Here is a 19,918-nt window from a genome sequence, read left to right as displayed (position 1 = left end):
GGTGCTTGGGGAATTTTGAGGTGTATGAAGGTGGAGACATGCTTCTGCTATGTGACTGATAATAGGAAAGGAGCTTTCTTCTGTGGAGAATCTGAAACACACGAGGCTTGCAGTCCTTGCCCCAGTTTATGCCCATATATATAGAAATACAAGGTGAAGGAGGAGGTAACTGCTGGAGGATGAAGGAAGATAGGGGAATTGCACCAATGATTTGAGGCTTGCTAGGTGGGACAGAGGGCTGGCCAAGGCTGTCTGGCCAGCTGAGCAACTTGATATGGACATGGCTTGCTGCCATTCCTACATGCCCCATCGACATGGAAGCGACGTTACCTTGATGGCCATCTTGAATGCAGGACAAACATGTCCTTGAGCCATATGTGGGACTTATCTTTTCAAATTCGTGGCACCACCATGTCAGTAACTTTAGCTCGGTCCTCTGGTCCATGGTCTTCCCACATCCGGAATTCAAAGGTCCTTGTAGCCCAACCACTGCTACTGCTACTGTGCATTAGCAAGTGGAGTTTGTGGCTTACACCCATTCTCACTTAAACCTCTTTCTTAGTAACAAGATGAGAACATACATCTGCATGTGCATATGTTTCTTTCCTGTGACACAGGGATGTTGCTTTCATTTGGAAAGAGGACGTTTCATTTGAAAGGACGTGGTTCTGCTGTTTTCCGCTGTTTGTTTTACCACCACTGTTTGCTTCATAGGTTAAACATGTTTCTATCTCTGAACCACCAACATGGATATTACAGGTATCCTGGACAAAGATCTACTTAGTGCACATGTCCCTGATCTCAACTGCAGCTTCTCCATGTAACCGGTGATTTTTCTGAGATGGCCATCAGAGAACTGTGTTGATCTCTACGTGTCCAACATAACACAGCTCTTGGACAATCTCTCTGTGCAAATCTTAAACTTGTTAACTTCTGCAAATGATGACTCTTCAAGTATCAGTGTTTTGAAGAATCGCTGCACTTTTTATTAGTGGGGAGAGTTAACATCGATGTTGATTTCCTCAGATAACTTTTCAGAAACACTTCTTTACAGATGAATCTTTTCCTCATGATAGATTTCATTCTGTTTTCTTTTCCCATGAACAAGTTACGGCATCATTGCAGATGATCAGAACCAGGGAGTACCTCCCAAAGAGACCATAATAGAATAATGATCAATCAAAGAAATGGCACATCCCCATGAATTCTTTTCTGATCCAAACGAGTAAGACACCGATAATGCAACAGCAGTAACAGTAACAAGAAACAAGAAACAAGAAACAAGAAACAAGAATGATTGATAAGAAGAAACTGGTTTGGAATTGGGGTCCATCCCACACCTGACCAAACTCTTGAACAAGATCTCAGGTGGGGATTGGACTTCTCCATCATCAAACTCAGGCGTCCAAGCAAGCAGCACCGAGTAGACCCACCACGACCGGCCACCTGCTAGACCCAGCCGCGCCCAGCCACCCGGCGGTCAATGCAGCTGGGTCCGGTCAGGTCTCACGTCAGCTGCAGTGGGGTTTGTTGCGCGTGTGGCTGTACGACATGTGTTTGTTCATAAGATAAAGGCAGAAAGGTGGTGGCTCTCTGCCAAGCCCACGTGAGGGCCACCCCCTCATGTCCCCCGAGAGGCAGTACAGCCCGTGGCCGGGGCGGACGCGCGTGACTTCACTGAAAAACAAATGTGTGGATGTTGGTGGTTGGGACCTAGTGTTGTGAAGAGATTTACGTGAAAAGACTTCTTTTTCTAATCCTCTCATGTTCATGGCTGGTCTAATCTAACTATATAAATTTAGGTTTACATGATTGATTTGATAGTGTTTTGAGTTGTTTAATCAACAATTTTCATTTAACCGACCACCTTAAAGACTCATGTTTCTTGTTTTGTTTTGTTTTGTTTTGTTTTTTTTTTTTTTGAAGCAAACGAAGGTCTAACCTGACAGTTGAGAGTTGAAGCAAACAAAAATCTCACTATTTGGTATCAATGCAGCTTTAGACTCTCGGCGAGTGGTGGGATGATTGTCTCGCTCACCCTAAATCCAAGATATTTATTTATTTATGAGTAAAAATCGATTAATCCAAAAAAGATAAACATTAAAAAATAAATAAAAAAGACAGACAAAACCTAAAAAAGCATGCAAACCGAAAAGAGGTTTCCAAATTCTCTCTATTGAGCACTAATCAAAGAAGTGGGATCCGGTTATGATATTGGCTCCGAAGATCCAAGCTGGCGCCGGTGGCGGGACCCACTCAGAATCTGAGAACGCTGAAAGTGGAGCCCACAATCTTTATAATAAAGAGTGAGAAGCAGTCTTGGCTTTACTCCTTTTGTCCGCACCCACCGCACGTGAAGCCGTTGGATTCCCCTTTGTCAGTAGCCCCAACCCCGGAGGAATACTTTCCGATTCAGCCCTCCTTTTTTCACAAAAATGTGATTCCACACCTTTCACATTTTCTCCAAAAATGTCTACAATACCACCTCCCCCATATTCTTTTGTTTTGATAAGTGGGGAATACTTGGAAGAGGCCAAAAACCTATATCTCTTTTTCCTATCTTCAAGATTGCTAAGTTTCCTACCTTTAAGATTGCTAAGTGCATCTACATTACTTCTTTCAATTCAAGGATAGAATCTGTTACTATTTACAGTTCAAGTTCAAATAAGTAGTGCCCACCAAAAATTGACCAACGGTTTATTTGTTTGACCAACTATGCTATGTTTCTCATTTGATTGTGTTTTTAATAATTATTTTACTCTTCCTGTTCTTGTTTATCAAACCTTATTCATCACCGTCTGATTCATTTTCGGTATGTTTTTAGCAAGTCTATTATCGATTTTTGTAGCTTTTTTCCTTTTCCTAAAGATTTCTGCAAAAAAAAAACACAAAATTTTCAGCTTTTTGTTCAAGATTGGTGATTGTCATCCGATCCATACGACCGATTGTACCAATGCCTTTGAGAAACAAAAGGGATTTGCTTTGGAAACCAATTCTAAAGAACACTGCCTTCTTGCTCATTCTCTCAAGTCTGCGACACAAAAAGATCTGTCTGTCTTTAGCGAAAACCGTGTCGCGTCGAAGCATTTTTTCACCGATGGAAGAATAATGAGTGGGATGACTGATTGAGGGTACGATGGGTAGGTCCTCAACAGCTACGAAGGAAAAAAAAGTCGCCTTCTCACTTAAAAAGTTGGTGGTCCCGGTTTTATCATTATGAGGAAAAAGCAGGTCCTCCGTTGAAAATTTTCATGCTAACGTTTCTTCCATAGTTAAATTTAGTGCTAAAACCAATCTCCTACAGGGTCTAATGACATTCCGATGGACTTTCAATATGAAATTAAACTTAGAAGTTTGACGATTTAAATAAAAATAAGTCCTGATCAGGCCTGAAATTGGGCCCAAGAGATCACATGCCATTGAGAAACATGTGTCATAGGCTAAGCCAGTCGCAAGTCCTGGCCAGCAGGGCTACATATTAGCTCAGAAACATGATCGCCATTAATGGAGGCCAATCTTTTGGGAGTCCTTGAAAACAATAGGAAATGAATGCAACTTAATTCCCGTGTGCATCATTGACATGGACGCATCCCCCTGTACATTCAAGATGTGGGTTTTGTTTGGACCTTTGAAGAGGGTAACGATGATGATGATACCGTGAGACTCCATGATCCATGATAATGATGATGGTGGTGGCGGCCATCATTGACGGATACGAATGATGAGCCAGGTTGTGCAATCAACTGTGCATCATTGGTAGGCCCCCATGATGTTGCTGCTCATGGGCCATGGCTCCTTCCATCATAGTCGTCATCCATGGAAGATGGTGTCTGCAAGCTGACTGGAACTTGGTAGTAAAAACACGAGAAAGTTTCTAATTCTCAAAGCACCTCTCACCTTCCCTGTGTACCAAAGAGTTTCGGTTTCAGTTTCAGCTTGAGGTTAAGCAGGGAAAGGCAGATAAACTTATTGCATCATGTATCAGGAAAATGAAATACATAAGGTGCTTTCTGGTTTCTTGCAGTAAAAATCGTTCTAAATTTCAACCAGGAAGATCAAATTTCGAAATCTCTCTCTCCCCTCTACAAATTATTCTGTTTACAAGTGGTAATGAGGTTGCAGCACTCTCACTTTGTTCTCTCAGTGTTTCCATGGTACTAGCTTGATTATCAAGGCTCATCTTCAATTAAAATAACACAAGAAAAAGACAACCAAGAAAGCTTTAGCATAGTAATCACAATTATTAAGCAACTCTGCATAAGCTCTCTCTCTCTCTCCCGGCCATGAATTCCGAAGAAGTAGAAGTCACACATATGAATGGTGTTTCTAGTCAAAGGCAGCCATGGATGTCGTGTATCTACCCACTGCCCAGCTCTGCTGAAAGGGGCCTCACAAGAGCACCAGTTCCCAACAGGAAGACTGGAAGAGGGGGAAGGGTCCCACAAAAGTGTCTGTCCTCCACCATCCCCCTACATTGCATTCATACTGGAAACAGGACTCATCCGCTTCCTCATTCTTGCCTCCTTTCTCACGAATGGTCTCAAGGTCATGCCACTGACTCGTCCTTTTAGCTCATGTCAGCCATGACTGAACCTTGTCTTCTTCCCCATGTAAGCCGGTTTTGGACTTTGGAGGGTTCCCATCTTCCGACTGCAGATCTGGTCAAACTCAGCTCGCCATGTCAGGGGCTCCTTCGGCGCCGGCCGTCCAATGAAATGAGTGGTAAACAGCTACTGCCTCTTTAGACAAGATCCATTAATCGTGCAACCTGAAGCCTCGGGGGCGTACAGTTCAAAGCTGGAATGATGTACACCCAAGAGGTCGTTCTAGTGCGGAAGAACTAGCTTTCTCCTATTGCCGCAGTGCTTCATCAAAGGAAGAACACGTTCCACTGCCTCTCACCATGGAACGCTTAAAGCAGAACATTCTGCTTCATTATAGGATAGGTGTTCTGCCCAACAATGGACGATCCTTAAGAGGTTTGATTCCTGCCCTGAAAAGCGCAGGAGCCCCCAGTTCTCTCGTTCCTGGACATTCTAGGGACGGGCCAGAACATTTTTACCCACCTTGCTGTGTTGAATACACTGAGCTCAGTGGGGCTGAACAGACGCTCCATGAAGAAAATCCCCTTCTATGTTGTTTCCATGCATAGTAGTAAGCCAGTGCCCAAGTCAATACTCTGCTGGAATACTGGATTTTTCTTCCTGGTGATTGAACATCAGTTCAATTCATTCGTGACGCTTTATAGAATTAAATGATGACTGTTGTTGGCGGAAAAGCTTTCTATAATAGAAATTTTCCTTGGCAGATTAGAAAATAAACACCCACCGTGACAAAGTATTCACCAAGCGTACGTGTAAGCAAATTCATGATTTTCAGATTGACAATCATTATGATATCCTTGACATTGGTGATAATTTGGCATGCAGATTTGTCCAATGTTGGACAGAAAAATACACGAGGAATCAAATTAGGAACAGCCAAAATGAAAAATACCAACGCAGGACCCAGCCCAGCCTAGCGACAAGTTCCAAAGTGATATTCCTCTTTTTTTTTCCTTTCCTACAAGCCAGCAAAAAGGGGAGGATAATTGAGGCTTGAATAAAATTGCATGTTCATGTGCTGTTAGCCTGTGCATGCAGTGTGTGGCAAAAAAAAATGCTTGATGATCATAGAGAGCTCACAGAGAGAGAGTGTGTGTCTCTGCTTTGCAAGAACCGCGATTCAGTCAAACTATCATTTCATGTTACTTTGTTTACAAGTTACAACCTGCAATCCGTTCCTATACAAGCTATTGCTTTCCATCTTGTTCCCAAAAATCTGTCAAGGTGTAAAGACACTACGTTAGCATCCTTCCAGTCAAGTAATCCGTTACTTGTTACCAATGCATGCACTGATAGAAGGGAAGAAAAGGAGAAAAGGGAGACCAGAATCCTTAGGACTCTTACTTAATTACATGGCAAGGCAGACTCCAACTATTTACATGGCAAGCCTTGAGGCCTAAAGAAACTCAGCATCAAGACCAACAAGTGCTACTAGTAGCAATCCTCCATAACATCCACAGAAACATCTACAGACTCATACTTCTGTTTTCTTGTACTGCTTTCCAGTGGTCGAGTTCCAGGATCTCCTGCTACCTGCCAGACTTTTGCCAGGATACCATGCATTTGATTCGCTGCCCATTACAAATGCTGCAGCCTTGCAGGAAGGATGGGAAACCACCGTCTCGTTATCGAACTCTTGACATCTTTCAACTTGAAAGCTTTAAGTTGAATCACCTAACCCTCGCCATCTTTCAACTTGAAAGCTTTAAGTTGAATCACCTAACCCGGTGCATGGAGGTCGCTCACCTACTCATACTTGTGCCAACAGAGTAGCATCAAGATACACTCCCTCATGATGTAGAACTTCCCCCATTGTTGTCTCACTGCACGCTTCCATCTTCCCAGCTTCCTTGCCATCACAACCATACCTTGAACCAATATCCCAAAATTTATCAAGATCTTCTACTACTATGTTTGTGTTTGAGCTCATTACAGGCCCACATTTTACCAGGAAATACAAATTCAGTAGTGTGGGTCCCATAGTCCTACCCTCATGTAACTCTCACTTGTCTACTGGCATCAGTCTGTGGCTGCAACTTACCATCAACCACAGAAACTCATTCATTTAAAAATTTTTAGAATCTTTTTTCCTGTAGTGTTCTTCATGGGAAAGTAGGTCTGAGAAAGCTAGAGCCATACATGCCAGACTTTGTCAAGAAGCTAGAACAGAGCACTACTTGAGTCTTGAGTGACTGTGAAACAGCACTAGGATTCTATATGAGAGCCCCACAGCAGCAAAGCATTATCTTGAGATGAGTTAGCAGAACCTCAAGATGGTCCAACTGGCAAGTGGCACGTGTCTCTGTCGAGCACTTGTGTGCTGCTAAAGGATGGGCCACGACAACCCTACGCACGTGCGGGTCACGCCGAGCTGCCTACTCAGGGGTAGACAGTGAGGGGTCCCCACATTGCCTTATATAAGGAAAAATCAGCAAAGTTTTTTTGGTTGGTCCTGCCACAATTTCAAGAATTTTTTGATGGTGAAGATAAGATTCATGGCTAGTCATCTGTTTCCTTTGCATTGCATGTGTGATCATCGCACGTGCAAGCAGTTTGGGGAGATACTGACTAAGCATATGCTGCCATCGTAAGGACAATGCTTCCATCATGAATGATCCCTTTTGCACACACCTAGAAAATGCACATAGATAATATACCAGTGGAAGCAGTTGTACTTTCACAGTGTTCATCTCTGTTTCCTTTTGATCTGAATAGCATGAATTGCAGATGACCACAATAACGACAGAATAAGGTCACAGATATTGCAACTATTTGCTACCTTCAGTTAGGCCACCTTGTCCTTTCCACATTCTAAGACCTCTTTACTTTTCAAACAGTAACAGCGAGATCATCATTTTTTATTAGCTAAAACTGAGTTTTTAAATCTGGCTAAATCCAGATGTGTAGCATGTTTCATGTGCTTTGGAAGATTTTATTTTCTTATTTGCAACCGAATGATGTCTTGTGGTTGGTCATCTGCATGATGGACGAGGATAGGGCACGAACCACATTCTTCATGGTAGTAATAAAGATACAATATAAAGCAATGATTATTGTACACAGTCAATCGCCAGAGCAGCAGTGAAATAATTGATACATGTTCGAGCCTTGTCGCTGGTGTTCGATCTATGACTTGCATTAGATGAGATGAAATGTTAACAGAAGCAGTTCAATTGAGTCTCCCTGGAAAAGAGAAAATGCTCATCAAGAGCATAACAAGGAACGGAGAACTTGACTGTTGCCATTGAGAAAGTGGAGAATCTAATACCAAGAGCGTGTCCACTGGAAGTGGCAGTCACTTGATAGTTATGCAAGAGCCTGATCAGCTAAACGAGACCCAGATCCATTTGGTCTAGTACCATCCTTTTTGACTTATAATTCATTTCTAGATCAAGAAGCACTTGCAGTTTTCTGGTAATTGGGACAATTTTAAGGAGAAATGTGCTGCTCCTGTTAGGATTTTCTCATACATAACGGACGAAAATGTGTTGTTATGGAGTTACAGTTTAACGAGTCCTCTTCATTTCCCATTGAATCTCTTTATTTTGTTTTCAGTTTTTGTTGATTTCCTATATGTTCTCAGATAATCTTGAGCTTTCTAGCATAATTAGTCACTACATAGTTGATGGATCTCCTTCAAGTCCTTCATCAGGTTTGCATCAAGTGGGCTGAAGGTTCCTCAACAGTTGATTCTCTGCTGCATTCTTAAGCTGAGGAATGGCCACTAAGTAACCGTTTGGGGGTGCGTTCGACACCCTCACGAGGCACCCCCCTTCATGGGGCCAAAATTGGAAAATAACTTTTGTTTTCCTATTTTGTCCTCATGGGGAGGGTTTTGTCTTTATCTTTCCTGAGGCATTCCTGTAATTTCAAGCACCGTGTGACGTTTTCAGGGCCCCGAACATATATACCAGTTGTGCTCAGTGCCTCTCTCAAAATTTTCTTGCTTGGGTCGGCAAGGTTCGAAACGTGACCAGTTTGACTCCAACCTCAAGCCAAGCAGTTGAGCTTAATTTTGGAAGCAAGTTTTATTCATAATTTTTTTCTTCTCTTTTCTCACTCGATGCTTATAGAGAGAAAAACTTGAACATTCATATATATATGTATAAAAATAAATCACTTATCTCCTTTCTTCTGGTCTCTGTACTCTAATTAAAATTCATTGTTGAGGATCAGAAAGTGGTAGAGTGTGAAATCTAAGTCAGAGCACTAAAACTAAATTTGTAGTGTGTGTGTATATATATATATATATACGTAGATGCTCAGATAATATGTTTAAACAAGGCACAAGCATGGCAAAATATTTTGTGAATGTGAGAGGAGGAAGACAAGATGTATGTATATACCAAACTGCTGAGTTAAGGAACAAACCTGAATTTTTGTTTGAAAATAATTGAAACAGAACATGAACGTGCCAACACATTTGTGAATAATAACTTGCCACAAAACATGTTTTAATTTAAGTTGCAAAATTTTGATGCTATGCAAGCCATTAGTTTTTTTATGATTAAAAAAGCACATTTAAATTTAAAGAATTATTAATGTACTATATGTTTTATATCAAATTACATTTTAAAAGGTTAGGTTTCTCACCTTGCCTAAGTCCTTCTTTGTTCTTTCATTTCCACCAAGTTTCCATATCTTCCTCTCATTTTTTTTTTGTAATTTTGAGAATATATATATATATATATATATATATATATATATATATATATATATATATATATATATATTTACAGATGCAGTTTGCCAGATCCCTGTACCCCCAAGGCCGTACCTTTGGTAAATTGACTTAGTTTCATACATGATCTAAGTGGTCTGAGATATGATCTTAAGGATGTTTTGATGAGTATGGTACGTATACTAAGTCACTTTTTAAGTTTAACATGTTCTTAATAATAAAAATTGACAGCTCTTACGACAGCCCTTAACACTCAATTTGGAGCAAAGGATGCAGTTCATGGGGGTTTGGACCACAGCCAAAATATTTCTTGCGCCATCCCCTGTAGGGGTGAACACGAGCTGAGTGGAGCCTCAGCTCGAACTTGGCTCGACTAATGAAACCTTGAGTTCGACTCGGCTCAAGCTCAAGAATAGCTCGACGGAAGTAGCTCGAGCTCGACTCGGCAATTACGTGTTGAGCTCGAGGTCGACTCGATTAGGGTTTGACAAATTCGTCAACTCGTTTGAATATATCAACTTGATTAAGGCTCGAGCTTGACTCGGCAGTTATGTGTTGAGCTCAAACTCAACTCAATTATTTCAATGAGTTGATTCATGAACTCGAGCTCGACTCGTTAAGCAAATGACTAGACTCAAACTCATTCACGAGCAGAACTTTAACAAGTTGAGCTCGAAAGCTGGTCACCCTTATCTGTCTGTGTCACTCTGCTTTGTGTGTCACTCTGCTTTGTTTCCTAATATTCATTTAATTCTTCGATTACAAATTGACCTTTTAGCAAGCTTTCCTGCTAGAATATTTACGATTACTTCTTAAAGAGGCTGAGCAAATATTCTGGTAAATGAAAGAAAGACTCAGAAGTATATAATGCTTTATTACTAAACGTCAAACAACAACGTGGAAGAGAGATAAAAAGAGGGGCGGCTTGAAGAGAAAGATACACAAAGAACTCTTGTTGCTGGTGCCGTGAAAACTTTATCTCCACTTTACATGAAAAAGATAACAAAAGAGGCTGAGCAAAACTTATAAAGAAGGAAAGAAGGCCGCAAAGGGAGGGCTCTGAGAAACAACCCCTAAAAATGGGTTGCCACTCTGCTTAACGCCTAATCACATTTACGTATCCACGTGGCGTGTAAGGATTCGGCAGATCCTACGTGGCGCATCCACGTCACGAACTCTTCTGCCTCTTCAACGGCCTCGCCGCGTCACCGTTCTCGTGAGTTTCGCCGTCGCCGTCGGAGTCTTCCACGTCATCGCCGCTGGACAGGGGCGCCAGCCAACAGCTGCCGTGCAGGTGGCCGTTGACGCAGACGAAGTACTCGACACTGCCGTGGTGGGACCCTAACCGCCTGGACGCGCTCCGCGGCACGAGCCTCGCCTCCGTCATGCTCCACACCGACGCCCGGCAGTAGGGGCAGTTGACTCCGGCCTCCAGCCCCACCCTCCGGCTCAGGATCCACTCCCGCGTCCGCGAGTTGGCGAACGACCCGAACACGCCCCTGTACACGCCGATGTCGTTCCCGCCGGAGCTCGCCGCCCCGTGCTCGCAGGGGTCGCTCACGTACAGCAAGTCCCCCCAGCAGTGCCGCGCCAGAAAGCTCCGCCCCGACGTCTTCGAGAACCGGGTCGCCTCCGCGAAATGCCCCGGCGTCACGGCCTCCGCGTCGAAGTGCCGGCTCGGCCGCGCCCCGCAGCAGAACAGGAAGAGCTTCGCCAGCGCGAGCCACCCGCCCGCGACCCTGCGGCTCGACCGCGTCAGCTCGGCCACCATCCTCGGCGCGCGCGCAGCGCACAGCTCGCGCCAGAGCATCCGCTTTGCTACCGCGTCCAGCTTTCGGCTCACGCACGCGGCGGCGCACAGCGCCTGCGGGTTCCAGTTGATCGACCGGAACACCAGCAGGAGCACGCGCTCGTCCAGCAGCCCCGACTCGCTGCCGGAATCATTCTCCGGCAACCGCCGACTATCAGTTCGAACTTGAAGCTCCATCGCCCTCGCCGCTGCAGTGTCGGACTCCACCACTCCACCTCCAGTGCCAGTGCAGTTTATAGAGCGAAGGAAGTCGCAAGTCTGCGGACACGTGGCAGACCTCCGGTAAGAGATTTCCCCGAACTTTACCTGATTAAATGACATGCTGACACGTTTCAAAAGCAGCTTATGGGAAGACGACACGTTTCACGGGGTTTTATAGCCGCTCAAGGGAACGCGTATCTTCGAACACCGGAAATATCTTTTCCAGTTTCTACGTCTCAAGCCATCCGGAAGAGAACCTTGACAGGTGTACGGTGGTGATTCGCTCTCTGAGTGTGGCAGCTTTCTTCGAAGGTCTATTCTTTGTCGCACATCAAACAGGGATTGCTTATCCGCGTTTTCTGGTGCCATTGGCTCTTATTTTCTGATAAATGCATTTTACGAAGAGTCGAACGGCTGTAGACGTTGATCATGGGCGATGGACGGTTCTTATTTTTTGGCGCAAATGAAAGTGCAAACTGATTTATCAATGTGGCACCCGCTCTCTGGTCAGAGCAGAGGATCTCAGCTCAGCTTACGGCTGGCATGGCATTGGGCTGTGACGTCCCGTTCTTAAGGCGCGGGAGAAAACCCCGGAACAGAGCAGTACCCGTCCCTCGTGCGGTGCGGGGCCAGAGAGAACACATTGGTTCTCAAACAAGGCGCTTTTTCTTGAATCAAACGAGCTTTAAGTAGCCTGGCTCTTGAAGTGACCTTAACTTTAAATTCATAAAAGCTTTGTGGTATGCTTATGTTTTGGAATGACATGGTTCACCCTAATTTTTTTTTCTTTTCTTTTCTTTTTGTTTGCTTCGTAAAGATTCTGCAACTTTCCTGTGGTGAGAGATAAAAACATTTTTCTTCTTCATTATCGACATAAGCTCAATAATATGAGATTTTCGAATTTATCGGCGCGGGTCGTGTTCCGATATTTTCCCGTCTAAAAAACACGCTATCTAAACCCACGTATGAAACTGGACCTTCCAGAGTCCAGACTCCCAAAACCCGCGCCGGTCGTCCAGCGCGGACTCCGGAGCTTACGCGCGCCGCTCCTCTGTCCACCGTTTCTTCGATAAACCTCTCCGAGGATCTCGAATCCGATGCCCTTCTCGATCCTTGCCCATCCTTCTTCGATCCTTCCTCGCGGACTAGGGCAACGAATCGAGAGAGCTCCTCGCCCCCCACTCGTCTCCTCGGAGGTTTCTTTGTTTGCAAGGAAATCCACGCGGGTTTTCGCCGGATTTTCGATCTCGGGAGGCCAATTCTGGCGTGAACGACGTTTCGATTCGCTCCGAACTTCGCCGGTAGGCTAACATAGAGCTCTTGATTCTGTTTCCTTTCTGCTTTTGGCTTCCTCATTTTTTCTTCGATATGGGCTTTGTCTTCTTTCTCGGTTGGCGGTAAACTAACACAGAACTGTAAGGTTTCGAAGATTGGGATATGATATGATGTTTAAGGCAAACCCCAGCTTTCAGAAGCTTCTAGAGACGACGGAATGAGCTTCTGTGTCTGCAGCAATAGAGTTGATTGGGGATCTCAGTGTAGGGAAAAGGGGTGTCGATGCCCCCTTTTATCGCGAAAATCCAGAGATGCCGAGAAAAAGTTGCAATTGGGAAATAAAATGTACTTTACCTGCTCTTCTTGCTTTTGTGGTAGTGTATGAAGATACTCATGTCCGGGTGCTAGACGCATCCACGATCCATTTATCCGGCACAGTGGTATGGGTTGGGATCTTGCATGATATAACTCTTTGTGCATTATGCGAGCCTACGCAAATGCTATGATAAATGCCTGCATTGGACATAAAATTAGGATGCCTTTTTCCTCTGCTCTGCGATGTCTATTCGAGCAGAAATGCATTACTCAGTATTGCGAATAGACTGAAGAATCTGAATAAGTGCGATAGTGGTCAATCGTTGAGTGACTACATGTGAATCAGGTGAAATATAAATTGTTGCATGCAGGTATTTTCCTTTCTATAGGAGGCGATTGTTGGCTTGAATGAACGTAAGTGTTTGTCTTTCGATTCCATGTCCATCTGTGTTGGTATTGGGACCATATTGTTGGCACAGTAGGATTGTTCCTTAGGCTACGTTTGATTGCAAGGTTTCTTGAAAAAAAAAAGATGAAATTTAACCCTCTTTCGATTTGAGGTACTGTTTGATTGCACGAAAGTTTTTTGCAAGGTAAAATTAACTGGGTTTGTTGCATATGGTAAAATCAAAGAGAGACTTTTTAAGTGACCGTTGGAAGATGTGGTTTTTTTGTTTTTCTCCTTCATTTTCACATGGATACACTCGCATTTCTCTATATACCAACAAAACATAAAATTAACAAAGTCATCAAGTTATTTAAACAAACAAATCATTGAAGGAATAAAAGCTTCATGTCAACACCCTTTAACATACCCACATTGTTTTTGCTCACATTCCCTCTAAAGCTGAAATCTCTCCAATTGACTGAGCACAGATGTTTGATAACTCATCATCATCTGACATACCGGACTGTATTTTTAGCCCCTCCATTGAAAGGGCTTCAATTTTATCCATCGCACATGGTCAGTGATCCATTGTTTTTGGCACTCTTAAAAAGGGCAGGATTCATAGACCGCACAAATCCACCATCTCTTGTTCAGACAAAAGGCATTCTCATTCAAGCCCCATTTCCGCATCAAAAATTCAGTCTCTTCATCCTCCAGTACTTTCGCTCTAGTTTTACTTTTCATAGCTTGAACTGCCTTGTCATGCTCTGCTTCAGCAGCATGTACAATGGATGAAAGCTCAAAATCCTCATCCAAGTCAAAGCTAGTCTGGCTTTCAAGATGATCTCTAGGAAGAGGAAAGCTCTCTGTCTCTATCTCCTCGCCCCTCATCATATCTGACTGAGAAACGCCCTCACTGGAAAATGATCCTTCAGTTTCCAGCTGGGGATCCCTTTCGTTCCAAACATCTGCAGCAAAGAGACCCCCACTAGCCAGTGAATCTTTCTCAAAAATGATCCTTCAGTTTCCAACTGGGGATCCCCTCCGTTCCAAACATTTGCAGCAAAGAGACCCCCACTAGCCAGGGAATCTTTCTCAAACTGCTTCCATAGTCGTTCCCTTGGTGATTCAGGATCACTTTCAGAACTCAATGAAAATGGGCTATGCTCTATTCCCAACAAATTCAAGAATTCCCCAACCAATTGAAACCTCTGTATTAGTTTTCCCCAACCAATTGCTTTCAACGACGAATTGCAACAGCCATCACGGTTTCCTATCATCAATCTGTCATTGGCAATAGGGATTTCCCTTGACGAACCAAGCTTGGTTCTTCACCGACAAACGATTATCAAGATACTCATTTTAAGACATGGATCATCACGAGCCACCAACCAAGAACAATATAAAAACACTACTTCAAAAACCTCAACTTGCGAGGTCCCCATGAAGCAGCAAGAAGGGAAAAAGAGAAAAGAAAACAACCATTGCATTTGAAGGACCGCAGAGACGAATAGAAAAAGAGAGAACGCAAAATAGGGAGAGAGAGGTTGGCGTGCCTCAACTTCTTCGAAGGACAACGGCGATGGCTGGAGGCAGAGCGGCGGTGGTGCTGCGGGTGAGGGGTGGACCTCGGCTTCCGCCTTCCTCCTCTGCTTCTCCCTTTCCCCTCTGCTTCTACCCCCCTCTTCTTCTCGTCCTTCCCCCTCTGCTTCTCCCTTTCCCCCTCTGCGTCGTCCGGTCGGGAGCCGTTGAGCGGGTGAAAGTTCACCCACTCGCTTTAATGAGAAACAGGTGAAAGTTCTCTTCGTTTGATACATCGTGAGTACGGGCGGGTGAAATTTCACCGCCCATACAGTTTTCCCCCTCCCCTCTCGTTTTATCTCTGCAATCAAAAACAACCTTATGGGTGAAATATAATAATAAACCGGAAGATGATAAAGTATGTGCTCGTAGCACCAGACATGCCATCTGGATGGACATCTAGTTTAAGATTTTGAATTTCCAAGGAACGGTTGCAAATTGTATAGACATTAATGGTATTAATAACGATTAAAACTGAACTCTTAATAAGCCATATTTTTGTGATATTATTCAATAGAATAACTTCTTTTGCTAGCTTACTGTTACCTGCTTCATTTCATAATATGTCAATGTGCAACCTAGTATGCCTAAACACGGGATGCTCTACTGAACAATAGTGGTCTTTAGACACGTGGAATGACCTGACTCTCATGGCTCCGTGACATACTTATCTCTGAACTTTTCACTTGTTTGCTCAAACTGCTGTGCATAGTCCCATTATTTGTGCCTTTTTTTGGTCAAAATAATCAAAATATATGTTTATAATCTAAAAATGCCAGCTAATCTTCTTGCTTCTCACTGTAGTTGGAAGAACAGCAGGACAAACTAGGTGAACATTGTATCAAACTAGATAAGTTTTTCGGGTCTAAGACTGCTCCACAGTGTGGGATGGCAAAAAAGGTAGAATGGCCTGTGTATCTTTATATCCCCAACATCATTGGTAATGTTTCTTGATCCCTCTCTCTTACATTTTTTGTTTCCGCTTTGCTGTTTCAAGTGAACGTTTGACTGATTTAGCATTAAAAAAACTTAATAAAAGGAGGAATTGGTTATTGTAATCTGCAAAGAATGTTTTGGGTATAGTTTTGCATATTAAAGAAATCAAAGCTTGAGTAACTAAATTTTCAATCATCCCTTGGTTGATTTGTTTAATTCAGTTAAGTTCTTCGGTTCTTTTCCTTTTTTTTTTATTATCTCAATTTCTTGATGTATTTACTGGAATTTTGATTTGTTTTCCTTTCGACAGTGATTTATATTATTTTGTGTTCAATGGTTTCTTGCTTAAAATGAATGCAGGATACATACGGATTATTGCAAATTGCATTGCATTTGCACATTGCTTTTCTGATAAGAAGGTTTTTGCAGCTCTTTACTTTGTAAGGTGATCACATCACACAGCATTGTGGTACTTTTTTCTTAGTCTCTGTAAAAAAGCCCATCGGATTATGTGATAATCTTGTTGTCTTTCTGCTCCAGCTTTGTATGTGATGAGTTAGATGGCCGGTTTGCACGCATGTTTAATCAAGGTAAAGCTTCAATAGCCAAACATTAATGATTCTTTTGCAAACTATAATTTGTGAAAATTGCTTTTTTCCTATATTTGTTTTCTTCTCTTGTGTGTATTCTATGCATACTTAAGTCACCAAGATTTTCTTTCATGTTTTTTAGAAATTATCTTGAACCCTATTTTATGCATGAAAGGTTGTACATATTTTTCTTATTATAGTGGTGATCCTTTAATAAGTTTATTGGTTGGTTCTCTTCCGAAAGTTGCTCAAGCTGCAGAATTGTAGCTTTTCTTTTACTTGTTGGTTTATTGTGCAGTGTCAACTTTTGGAGCAGTCCTTGACATGGTTACGGACAGGTGTTTCTCTGGTCTCTGTTTGTCATTCTTTTTGGATTAATCTCCCTGATACTAGATGCAGGTCAGAAGTGATTCCCGAGTAACATGTCTGCTTCTGAACTGATATCTGTAATTGTGTGCTATCCTTCTCAGGGTAAGCACCGCTTGCCTGCTGGTAGTCCTTTCCCACTTTTACAGGTAATTTATTTTCTTCTTTTCATCTATGCAGTTCTTTTCTCTAGCCTCCTTGTATGGAATGAGTTACAAGGGGAGTAAATGCTTATCTTGCAGATCATGCTTTACTTTCTTTCTGGCGCTGCTTGCTTTGGATATTGCAAGCCATTGGTTACAGATGTACAGGTAATCTGGCTTTCTGGAGATGCCCGTAAAATGTTGATCAGTTATGAGTATAAACATTTTTACTTGAAGAATGTTTCAAAGCAGTCTTATCGTGCACTTGGTTTTTTGTATTTTCCTTTTCTTAGTTTGATGGAAAAAAAATCCCCAATTGCATATCCCTCTGGTAGGTAAGACCATGGAGGTTCCATCCCAATCACTTGGGAGCATGTAGCTTCAATCCCATGACTAAGTATGTACCTCGTAGATTCATCCCATCAGCCTCTTACTACCAGCAATTGCTAAACAATTGTGGGCTGTCAAAGTTGTTTCTTAACTCGATGTAGTTTCAGATTATCTCAGCTTCTTTCTGCTGGATTTCCAGTTGGTTACATCATCTCCATTATTACAATGTCTGTTCTAAGGGCTGCCTAGACGGATATTGTCACTCTTTTTTCTCTTTCTTGATCTATATTTGGTCCTTAACACACCATATAAATTGATAAAAGACAATCCTGCTATGCACTTCAAATCGCCTTTTTTATATAAGTAATTTGCATAATTTTGTATTCATACATGAAAATCTATTGAAGAAAAGGGGGTGGCTTATGCAAAACCTGGTCTAAGTTTGATGCTCCACAGCAACAACTTGAGACTAACAGCTCTCATGAGCAAAGCTTTTGATCTAAAAGAGATGAACGTTATTTTGCTCTTCTCTTATATCTCTCTCATTTGGTGCACTATTGTCATGCCATGGTGGCAGTACTTTCCTGTCAAGCAAGACTAGCCATAAAGATGTGAAGGACAGCACTAGTTGGCTGCTTAGAGCGTATTATGGGCATAGGTTATTCATGGGCTACTGTTGCGTTGGATCAGAGGCAAGGATCCTTTTGCTTTTGCTTTTCTTTTGTTCAATTTATTGTATCAACCATATCAATCATCTATCCACTAAAGGAAATCTAAATAATGGCAGATTTTGTACATCATACTCTTCCTTGCTTCTGGGAGCCAATCAGAAAGTGTGATTGATGTAAGTATCCCTGTTACCTGTAGTTTCACACAAATGTTTTCATGCATTTTTGTTGCTTAGAATATCTTTTGTGTGCCTCTATCCAGGTTCTTGTGAATAATGTGAGGAATAAATCGATGTTCTCTCTTCCAATTCTTGTAGCATTGCCTGGATGGGCTGTTAAGCAAGTAGTGAATGTAATACAGGTAATGACATCTTCACTTAAGCTCGATCGGGTCCTTTTGAAAATTTGATAATTGAAGGTTCTGGCAGAAGGGTCGTGAAACTGTATCATGGCTCTCCCTCTTGTGAATTGCTTCAGTTGGATCAGCATACTGTTACTTTTGCAGCTTGCCTCTAGCCAATTTGGTCGTATTTTAAGTAGTGGTTACTGTTTTCTTCAAGAAAATGATGTATTTTGCTTACAGAAAAGCGAAATAGATTGTGCCCTGCGTCTTGTGAACTCACCAAGTAGATCGCTGCACCCGACTCTGTTTGGGTGTCACGTGAGTATGGCTGTAGCATTTGATGTTTTGTATCTGCGTATATTCCTTTGCCATTCCTGTGCTTACATTCACGTGGCATAGATTGTGCCAAACCACGTCACTCCTCTTGATAAGTGCTCCATCAGGTTGTCCCCCCTCTTGCTCACTATCCAATTAAGTTTGTTTTCAGTAAAGCTTTTTAGACAATTAACCAACGGGCATGAACTAATAGGTCTCAATACTTTATAACTGTATAAATCTAGTAGTCTCCTTTCTCTTGGTTGTCTTGATTCGTTAAACTGGTTAGTTGCAGCTTAATTTTATAGCATATGAAAACATACAGAGTTAACATTCTTTTCTGGCAAAATTTCAGATGAAGACTGCAGCAGATGTTTGTGTACTCTACGATACCAACAGGAGAGAGAGACCTTGAGGTTCTGGCACATAACTGTCTCGTGCTTTGTCCGATCTAATGTGGAAAATTTGCAAGCGGTTATGCAAGATGAACCAAAAAAAGAGCAAGGGAATCCTATGAATTTTTTGTGGAAGCAGAATCCTTTTTGTGCATTACTGTTCGACTGATTTTTGTTTGTATAGAGATTTTAATAGTCGGTTGTATTATGTTGACAAATTTCTAGAGTTCAAACATGATTGACATTGAAGGTTTTCTGCCTTTTTTCTTGCATGGACACGACACGATTATGCCCCTCTTAATCTGCAATTGTACTTTGATGGTGCAGATTCACTAAAATGGTAAATGGGGTCATCTTGGGCTTTATCATTTATGTTTTGACTGGAGGTGGAAAGAATTTATGGCCCTTGCTTGACTAATGAAGTCTATCGCTGCTCGGATCAACTGCTGAAGGTTGTCCCACTCGCTGGTGTCTTCTCGACTTCTTAACAACGCTACATGATTCAAGGTCTCTGCTTCAGGCTTTGGACGAAAAGCTATAGTGATTAGTTAGTGCAACAATGAATAAATTCCACTCTTAAGAAATCAAACAGCAAAAAAGAGAAAGAAAAAAGAAAGGAAAAAACCGGTTCTTTAGATCAAACGTGGTTGTTAGACAAGGGTTCGAATCTCAGCTTAAGTATGGTCCGACCATGTCCAAATCCTTCTTCAAAATTAGACACAATATTGAGTTCCTTTTTGTGGTTCCGGATCTGTATTGAAGTAGTACTGTTTACACTGATGAAAGTCCACAGACAGGGACTGGGAGAAAGGAGCCACCATCATTTGAGTTCATAGGAAGCCCAAATAGGTTCATAAATGGGGAAAGCTTTCTTTTTGGTTGAACTTTCAAAGTTCATCTTTTCTTTTTGTTGAATGTTCAATGCTGATCAATTAATAAAAAATTGTTATTTTATACTCTAATCCTATGCGGCTGAG

At 42.3% G+C, this 19,918-nt stretch overlaps 2 protein-coding genes across 2 annotated transcripts; one reads left to right on the top strand and one right to left on the bottom strand.

The window, feature by feature from the left end:
* Positions 1–10,127: 10,127 nt before the first annotated feature.
* On the bottom strand, positions 10,128–11,431 carry LOC116260869 (EID1-like F-box protein 3). The gene has a single exon (XM_031639390.2). It carries the CDS (start codon positions 11,414–11,416, stop codon positions 10,454–10,456), a length of 963 nt encoding a protein of 320 aa, XP_031495250.2. The 5' UTR covers positions 11,417–11,431; the 3' UTR covers positions 10,128–10,453.
* Positions 11,432–12,273: 842 nt separating this feature from the next.
* LOC116261084 (probable CDP-diacylglycerol--inositol 3-phosphatidyltransferase 2) lies at positions 12,274–19,306 on the top strand. The gene is made up of 11 exons (XM_031639691.2): positions 12,274–12,597; positions 15,660–15,795; positions 16,152–16,236; positions 16,332–16,381; positions 16,680–16,719; positions 16,852–16,896; positions 16,990–17,058; positions 17,798–17,912; positions 18,008–18,064; positions 18,151–18,249; positions 18,902–19,306. The coding sequence occupies exons 1-11, from the start codon at positions 12,394–12,396 to the stop codon at positions 18,959–18,961; spliced, it is 960 nt and encodes a 319-aa protein (XP_031495551.1). The 5' UTR covers positions 12,274–12,393; the 3' UTR covers positions 18,962–19,306.
* Positions 19,307–19,918: the final 612 nt, after the last annotated feature.

This window comes from Nymphaea colorata, chromosome 9 (genome assembly GCF_008831285.2).
Source record: "Nymphaea colorata isolate Beijing-Zhang1983 chromosome 9, ASM883128v2, whole genome shotgun sequence".
Taxonomy (NCBI): domain Eukaryota; kingdom Viridiplantae; phylum Streptophyta; class Magnoliopsida; order Nymphaeales; family Nymphaeaceae; genus Nymphaea; species Nymphaea colorata.
Note: the sequence above shows the minus strand (reverse complement) of the source record. Positions and strands in the feature narration are given on the sequence as shown.